The following is a 9,793-nucleotide window of genomic DNA, read 5'->3' as shown; positions in this document are numbered from 1 at the left end:
TATTTATTTTATTTTAATATTTAAAGCTTTGATTTGTTTTAATTTTATTTTTTAATTATATTATAAAATATTTGTAATTAACTATTGTTTCAAGATTTTCTTTTACAAAGTAACTCATTTTGTCTTTATCTTATTTTTTTATTTTTTAGGTGAAAATAAGACATCTTTAGAAGCTTCGATTCCCACATAAAAATATCCGATATCTCATTTATCTGTGCAGTTATTTTAAATTATTATATATTAACGTTTGGTACTTATAAATTAATTTTAACAAAAGGAACTTTGTTTGATAATTCACTTATAAGTTAGTTTATAAATTCTTTAAAAAAATTTAAAAACTCCAACAAATTATTCTATTTTAAATTATTCGAATTATTTTTTTAAATAAAAAACCATTAAACTTTTTTATTTTAAAGGATTAAGATCTTGAATTATATTTTAATAAAACAACTAATAAACTTTTTTATTTTAAATGAAAAACTATCAAACTTTTCCATTTTTGATGATTAAGTCTATACACATTTTTTCAATAAATTAAACCATCGAACTTTTAGAAATGGCTTACGTACATTCTTGTAACCCTAAAAAAACTACTTGTATCCGGCCATCTTTTGATTGCCCCCTTTTTGATAGACAAAAAATAGATAAAAAAAAAGGAAGATCGGTGGTAAAGGCCAAAAGCGTGTTAGGCGATATGAAAAATGGACAACAGTGTGGCAACGGGAAGTGGCTGAGGGGGAGCGAGACCGTTCTTCGTGAGAGGTTTTAGTGGCATAGGTTTTGGCCACAATAACACTGATTTAGCTTTGTTTTTTTACTTTAAACATTTATAGTCTGTTATACTTAATTTTTTTAATTAGAAGATGTAGGCAATCAACTTTTAGAAGTTTAATTGTTTATTTATTCAAAAAAATAATTCAGTAACTTAATCATTCAAAATTGAATAGCTCGTTGAGTTTTTCTGAATTTTTTCCTAAAAATTATTTTAGATAATGTTTCAGTAAATTTTGAATTTCTTTTATTGCTTTTGAATTATGTTCTTCGCTTATTATTTAAAATTAATTTCTTTTAATATGTTATTTAAGATTATTTTTATATTGTTATGTAGTTTATATTATAGTATCTCTTATATTGTTATGAAGTTTATATTATAGTATCTTCAACTTGTTTTTTAAAATGGAGATTTTAGGGACTAGTTGTGTACCTGTGCAATGCGGCATGAAGTAAATATTTTACGAAAAAATAAAAATAAATACAAGAAAAATGGTGCCGTTGATGTAAAAAACTGTGGGAACGTGTGAAACCCATAAAATTACTTTTTAAAATAAACTTTAAAGAGATAAATGAGGTTCTAACATATTTAGAAGAAAAATTATACAAGTTCAACAACATGGAATCTAACAAAAACATATTTCCTTAATGTCAAAACTTGTTAGATGCATCCACACATTTGAATGTAGGTGTTAAAAAAATACAAGTGCAACAAATGTGTAACATAACTGAACACTTTGCAAAACAACTTGAAGTATTTACTGATTTGTTTCTACCAATTTGAAGAAACATGCGAAAAAGTCAATTCTTCTATCAACCATGCATGAGTGCGCACTGGATCTTTCATGTTGTGATGGTTTAAGTCCATAATTTTATCCATAACACCTAAATCCTTTGTACATCAACCAAAAGTAAGGGTAACACGTTGAGTTCAAATTATCATCATTTAGTTCAAGGTCCCATCATCAATATTTCAACATGTTTATAAGTAACCAAACTTGAGGGCAACAAATTTAAATTTCAATCATTTCAAAACCAAAAAGAATCAATGTTTGAACTCCAATGTTTTTTTTCACATGGTAGATCCAAAGACCTTCTATGTAAGATCTGCCATAGATGAAAAAAATTAAGAGATAAAAAATAAAGCACATTTCTAAAACAAAAGATAACAATTGAAATAAACCAATAATATTAAAACACATTAAATACATAAACATAGAATAATCACTTGCATGATTATCAAATCCAACTGCAACTAAATACTGAAAACTTCCTTGAAACCGTGTCATCCAAACAAAGTCAACAACTTAGGATAATTTAATTTGATGCCTAAAACAAGAAGGTACTCTGTTTTTTTTTTGCATGGATAAACCAAAACATAAAAAAAAATAGGAGATCAAAGAAAGCACAAATTATACAAAATGATAAACAATAAACAATACTGAGATATCCATAACTCTACTTCTCTACAACTTGGCGTGAAACCTCTTGAAGTAGAAATGTAGAATCTGGCAAGTAGTGATAAAGTTAGAAGATAACATTTGAAATAAAGATGTTCAAAAAAAAAAAAAAGTTCTTTCATATCATGGTTGGAAAATTGACAGTAAACTAACAGCTTACCGACCAAATCCATGAGTAAAAATCAGTCTTCTTAATCCCAATGTCCTCAATATGAAATCAAGGTGGGTTAGAAAAATCTCAACGATTTTAATTTCTCACAAGTGGGATTTTAACCCACCAATATCAACAAATAATTCCCTTCATATAAGTGTTTTTTTTTTTTACATATTATGAATGTTAAATTTTAATAATCCTTCACTTTTATAATGTAATGTATAGAAAACTAAATTTATTATCAATTGGTTACTTTACATGTGCATTTGTTTAAGCATTGGATATAATAAGAGCATGATCATGTCAATTCATCAAATAGCTTCGTAAAGTGTTTGCAAAGCCCATCTCGCAATTAAGCTTGCTTTGCTATTTCCTTGAATATATATAATACGAAAACAAGGACCATCCAAGGTGATGTCAAAACCCGCTTACCAAATGTGATTCTTCCACCGATTATTCCTTCCCATGTGGCTGTCCAACCTCCATATTGGTAAGGCAATACAATTCTAATTTAAAAGGCCAAAGTGAAAATTCTCCATCTATGAAATGGAAAATATGAAGTTTTATATACGCAGCATCAGTTCAGACATGTAATATGCAGTGATTGCACACATAGAAAATGATATAATATCAGTTTCTTTAAGCATTACTAATATAAGAGTCTTACCCGGTAAATGAGAGTGATGAATCTTACCCCGTTAGCGCTTAGGGTAAATTTTTGCATAAAATGTCGTTTTGATGGACTAAAATTTTATCCGATAAGGCAAGTGATAATGTTTGAATCTAATAGGCAAACGCTTACCGAATTAATTGTTTGGGTAAACAGTCCTTGGTATGTAGAGGTTCTTCAATGTCATCTAACTAAAGCAACAATAATTGAAATAATAAAGGCTTAGTGATCTGCAACAATATTCAATAGGCAAATGTATCTGTTTTTTGAAGGAAAAAAATGAAACAAAGTTATTGCTACAATATTCATGAATTAAAAAAATAATTGATTAAAAGAATTCTTTTAATATTATATAATTTATAGGTCGTTTACCAAACATTTACCCGGTAAGTGCTTACCGGTTAGATTTAACACTATTATTTACTTGGCGGGTAAGATTTTAGTCCACCAAAACGACATCACATTAAATAATTTACCCGGTAAGTGCTTACCGTAGTAAGAATCGTCGCCCTCACTTACCGGGTAAGACTCTTGGTTTTTGTTTCGCTCTTACCGAGTAAGATTCTTGATACTTATCATATTCATCCGGTGATGTAATGTTACTTGGCAAGACTTACTTGGGTAAGCGTTTGGTAAACGGCCCCTTAATACTCTTACTAAAAAAATGATGTTTCTTGTGGTAAACAATTTAATATCTATACTATCTTATTAAGCAAATTTAGCAAAAATTTTAAAATAGTAAATGACCAAAATACCCTTTATACTTACTTTTTCACTTTTTCTCTTTTTCATTTTTTCACCCCCTCATCTCCTCACATACACTCACCCTCTCACATGCACTCACCCTCTCACAACCGATTTTTTTAAAATTATAATTTTAAAATTTATACTTTATACCCCTATAATTAATTAATTAATTTACCTTACATCATTTACTTTTAAATGTTTTATTTTAAACATTTATCAAATTAACATACATAATCGTATATCAATTAAAACATGTTTAAAAAAATACATTTTTATTTTAACAAGTTACACCATTATAATCGTCTCGCTAATACCTTCGAAATGAGTCCAATATTGAATAGTTTTTGACTTAATTATATATTATATATACTGTGAAAAAATATTTTTAATATTTACGATTTATATTTTTATAGTTATTTATTTATATATGTACTATATATTTTGGGGTTAGGCTGTCCAAATTGCACTGTATAATATGTTTTGAATTAATATGTTCTTGGATTTTTTTAAAATATATATATATACATGTATTAATTCAACCTTAATCTGAGAATTTGGACAAGAAAGAGGGTAAACAGTTGAAATTTCATTCTAAAACTCATTTTTTTTTGTCTTTTCATGGCTTATGATCTGTCAAATTTGTAGGTTTTTTTATTGGTTTTGAGTGTTTATCTTAAAACTCAAGTTTCTTGGTTCTTTGCTCTTAGTGTAAATCGAATACATTTGTAGAGTCGTTTAAATATGTTGGATTTTAAATATATTGGATTTTAAACTGTCATACAATTTTTTTCATCGATAGTCTGTAATTGGAACCATAACTCTTATTTATTCAAATTGTATTAATATGTAAAGACCAAGTGTAACATATATCATCGTTAAATCTTATCTTATAAAACCATTGGAACTTCAAAATCGTTAAAATTCATGGCTCTCATCGCATTGCACGGATACACAACTAGTTATATAATAAAAAAATTAATATTTTACCTTTTTATCTTTTAACTTCTTTTCAATTTTAAAAGTGTTATAGTTTACAACGCCAATCATATCAGAATTTTAATTTGAATGGATTAAATTTACATCTGTATGAATCCTTGATTTTAGAGGTTATTATTTTTTTAAAATTGTTAAACAACAAACCAAAAAATTATAAGGTTCATCATGGTGGGACGACCCTTTAGATTCGGTACATTCGACCCGTTAGAAATACAGGCTTGGAAAACCATTATCAAAAAAATTGATGTGATTGAGTTTGTTCATTAAAATTAACAGATGAACATGGACAATGTAAAAATAAATATGAACAGGGCCGCCCAACCCATTTATGTTTTACAATTAATTAAATTATACTAATATATTTTAAAATTAAATTATTAAACTTATAGGATGGAAGTTAGGATTCTTTGCTTTTTCTTGAGAACCCAAAAGGCTCTACATATATTTATTAGCATCTTTATGTCGAAAGTCCTAATCAAATCAACAATAGATAGAGTCCGTAGTTGCTTAAAGTTTTAATTGCAACGGTGTCTTTTCTTTACTTTTTGGTTCCACATTTGTTAATTAAGAGTTACATATTAAGGGGGGGAAATGGCAAGTCCGGCCCGTTTATAGGGCGGACAACGATAAGTTGTCAAGTCTGAAAAAAAGCTTGGGTTTACAATATTAAGCTCATTGGACAAAAAAACAAGTTAAGCCCGTAAATGATCACCTCTAGTTGGGTTGTATGATAAAAATTGTCTCTCTTATTATGAAATGATATTTATAATTTGAGTTCAGTTGTGAAACAAATGAGATAATTAGGTGTTTTTTAGTCAATTTGGTTAGAATTTTGAGAACATATTTAGAACTCTTAATATGAATTGTACTTCAGTTGACATACACAGAAGCACCAGGACGTCGCACGACCTGAAATATGATCCATGGTCCTTTACATTTATAAGCTACATGTACTCTCCGTAAATAGTGGATGATTTGTACTATATTGAATTTATTAAAAAATACAAAAACATAAAATGAAAATGAAAATGCTAATATTTATAAATAGATAAAAAGGGATAAATAAAAGAAGAAAACAAATACCTATTATTATTATTAATCATTATTAAGGTTAATGGAATTTATGTCGATAGAAATTGGAAACTTTATTGATGGAGGAAATGAAGATGAATCTAATGGAATTCAGAACTCTATTGAGATTTTTGAACAAAATTTGAAACAAACAATTAATCAAATGCCTGTCCTCTCAATGTTTCACATAAACCAAATAAATCTTACATAGAATTCCAACGGTTCCCTTCACGATTGAATTGAGTGAGCCAATTAAATACGGGTCTCGTGAATGTATGTACCATGTCTTTATATGAATGGTCCAAAAAAACATCTCAAATTCAACAACCGATAAATATTTAAAAAAGTCATGTCATATATAAATAAAAAATTCATCACAATATATACATGAAAGTTTGGTGTAGATGAATATCACAGATTATTTTATTTGTTACATTAATAAATATATACAAAAAAAAGTTGATGGTAACTTATATACTTTTTCATATCATATTCAAACCTTATGATGAAAAGAGAATCAAAACTTTTGACAATAATGTAAATGGGTGTGACCACCCATTGATCATCCTCGTTCACAAATCGCAATGCTTGTTACTCTCTAAACCCCTATTCTTAATTTCTTCTTTCATTCTATTCTTAATTAATTAATCGTCTACAACTTCAAATAAACCAAACTAATGTCGTGTTATCTTGGTCACAAGATTGGTCGACTACATGCGTTGGGTTAGAAAGCTTCTAAATATAAACACAAATACAAAGAGTAGGAGGTGGTACCAGTTGGCACCTTACCAAGTTTGCATGCGCCATCAATCTTTATACATACATACATACATACATACATACATACATATATATGTGTGTATATATATATATATGGCTGATTTATCTCATCAAAAGCAAGCATCCACAGAGGTCTCTATATATCCTTCCATCTCTCCACGCGTCTTTCTACTCATCCCCCCTTGCTCCGTTTAATTACCACCAGACGTCCAGACCTACCTCATTCTTCATAACTCATATTGCTTGCTATACCTGCAAATATTAATTAATGGCTTCATCCTCACTTCCTCTTCCTTCCACAAACCATGGCCATCCACCCCATATTGTCATCTTTCCCTTCATGTCCAAAGGCCACACCATCCCACTGCTCCATCTATCTCATCTTCTCTTGCATCGTCGGATTACGGTCACTGTTATCACCACCAATGCCAACAGACCTTTCATTGCTCAGTTTCTTGACTGGAGCTCCCATGATTCTAATATCATAGACCTGCCTTTTCCTACTGATCAGGTTGAAGGACTACCTCCAGGAATAGAGAGCACCGATAAGCTCCCTTCTATGTCTCTCTTCCCTTCATTTGCCGCTGCAACCAAGCTCATGCAGCCACACTTTGAACAAGCACTCCACAAACTCTCATGTGTCACCGCCATCGTTTCTGATGGGTTTCTTAGTTGGACGCTTGAGTCTGCAAATAAGTTTGGGATCCCTCGCCTCTCCTTTTTTGGTACCAACAACTATACAGGTGCCGTGGGTCACCAAGTTTATTTAAACCGGCTCTTATCTGGACCTAAGTCCGATGATGACTTAATCACCGTTACCGGGTTTCCCTGGATCAAGATCACCAGAAATGACTATGACGAGCCTCTTAATCAGCGGGTTCCATCAGGTCCTCACCTCGACTTTATAATGGAGACGGGCATAACAACAGCGAATAGCTATGGCCTCATTTCTAACAGCTTCTACGAGCTAGAACCACTGTTTGTAGACTACTTAAATCGCGACCCAAAGCCCAAAGTTTGGTGCGTGGGACCCCTGTGCTTGGCCGACCCACCACCAAAGGTTGACCCTGGTGCAAACCAGCCCAAATGGATGGAGTGGCTAGACCAAAAGCTAGCTCAAGAATGCTCCGTGTTATACGTAGCATTCGGTTCTCAAGCAGAGATATCAAGACAACAGTTGGAAGCAATAGCAAAAGGTTTGGAAGAATCCGAAGTGAATTTCTTGTGGGTGGTGAGGAAGAATGACGAGGAGACGAGTGTTGTTATGAAGGATCTTGAAGAAAGAGTGGGCGAAAGAGGGATGGTTGTAAGAGAATGGGTGGAGCAAATGGAGATTCTGAAGCATGGGAGCGTGAAAGGGTTTGTGAGCCACTGTGGTTGGAACTCGGTGTTGGAGAGTATATGTTGGAAGGTGCCAATACTGGCATGGCCCATGATGGCGGAACAACACCTAAATGCAAGGATGGTGGTGGAGGAGATTAAGGTGGGTCTAAGGGTGGAGACGTGCGATGGGTCTGTGAGAGGGTTTGTGAAGCCAGATGGGTTAAAAAAGATGGTGAAGGAGCTCATGGAAGGAGAAAATGGCAAAGAAGTGAGGAAGAAAGTTGAGGAGATTGGTGAGGGTGCAAAGAAAGCCATGGCAGAAGGGGGGTCGTCTTGGAGGACATTGAATGAACTGATAGAGGAGTTACAGAGGGTAAGAAACTCCAATGGAGTTATAATTAATTAGTAGCCAAGACACGAAGGAATCGTCAAAAACTTCTGGTTTTATGAGCAACTAAAAAGTATAAACAAAGAGTTGACTCATTTTGGCATACTTATATCTCATCAAACATTATAATAATAATAATAATAATAATAATAATAATAATAATAATAATAATGATGATGATGATGTAATGTAGTCTCTTTCTATATTTATTTATATGATTTGTCTCTTTCTACATTTACTGATTAGTGCGGGTGTAGAGTGTGAAACCGGATACTGATGGTCCAATCTAATAAATAGAGCACCATTTCTTTTAGATGGAAAAGTATTCTGACTTTATTGGATACTCGAACGGATACGACAGATGGTCCAACTACGTAACTTTCTTTTTTTTATTACTTCCTTTCTAGTTTAATTATAATGAAATATATATATATATATATATATAGGTTCATTTAAGAGAGAACTGATTAGTTTGGGGGTAACGGTAAGATCCAATCTCAACCACAAATCAATAGATAAATTAGGAAATTTATAATTTTGGTAATTTTTAATTAAAATTTTAATGCAAGGACATTTTAAATATTTTCTCTTCTCTCTCCGTCCCCGTCTTCCGGCCACCGTCATTTGGCCTCCGGCCACCATCATCCGGTGATACCACAATGTTATACTCAAACACATATAAGATGCATTGTGATACCACTGTGTTACATATCCGATCGGCCGCACAAACGACCACAGTGTGATACCCAATCACATATATGATACATTGTGATACCACTGTGGTATCACCAGAGGACGGTGGTCGAAGGCGGGGGACGGAGAGAGAAGAGAGGAGATAGGAGAGAGGAGAGAAAATACCTAAAATAYCATTGCATTAAAATTTTAATTAAAAAAATACCAAAATTAAAAATTTTCTAATTTATCTATTGATTTGTGGTTGAGATTGGACCTCACGGTTACCACAAACTAATTAGTTCTCATTTGATTAAGCCCATATATATATATATATATGACTTGAGATCATATGAAACCAAGGCTTTTCGTGAGATCCGTAAGACCAATTCTCAACCGTTGGATTAAATCTACAATCTCAACATTTATAATCACAAAATTGCCACGAGACTTCTCAATAATTACAAAATTGTCACCGTGCAATGTTAGACCATTATATCATTAGCTTATAAAGTTGATCAATGAATATGAATTGGTTTCACGGGTTTCACGAAAAATCTTTGGTGTCACGTGAACCCAACCCATATATATTTTAAAGTATTGTGCATACAACTTCTCTTACACTAAAGTTGTGTCAATGTCCACATCGGTTGTTTGTTTTAGATTTCAATCAATTGATGGAACTTTTAACTGTACAGTGAAAATTGTTGTTTTATATATATATATATATATATATATATATATATATATATATATATATA

General features: G+C 31.6%; 1 protein-coding gene across 1 annotated transcript; it reads left to right on the top strand.

Moving 5' to 3' along the window:
* The first annotated feature begins 6,886 nt into the window (after positions 1 to 6,886).
* On the top strand, positions 6,887 to 8,486 carry LOC112525496 (UDP-glycosyltransferase 90A1-like). The gene has a single exon (XM_025135653.1). It carries the CDS (start codon positions 6,918 to 6,920, stop codon positions 8,376 to 8,378), a length of 1,461 nt encoding a protein of 486 aa, XP_024991421.1. The 5' UTR covers positions 6,887 to 6,917; the 3' UTR covers positions 8,379 to 8,486.
* Positions 8,487 to 9,793: the final 1,307 nt, after the last annotated feature.

The sequence above is a fragment of the Cynara cardunculus genome, assembly GCF_001531365.2.
Source record: "Cynara cardunculus var. scolymus isolate 2C chromosome LG 1, CcrdV1, whole genome shotgun sequence".
Lineage (NCBI taxonomy): Eukaryota > Viridiplantae > Streptophyta > Magnoliopsida > Asterales > Asteraceae > Cynara > Cynara cardunculus.
Note: the sequence above shows the minus strand (reverse complement) of the source record. Positions and strands in the feature narration are given on the sequence as shown.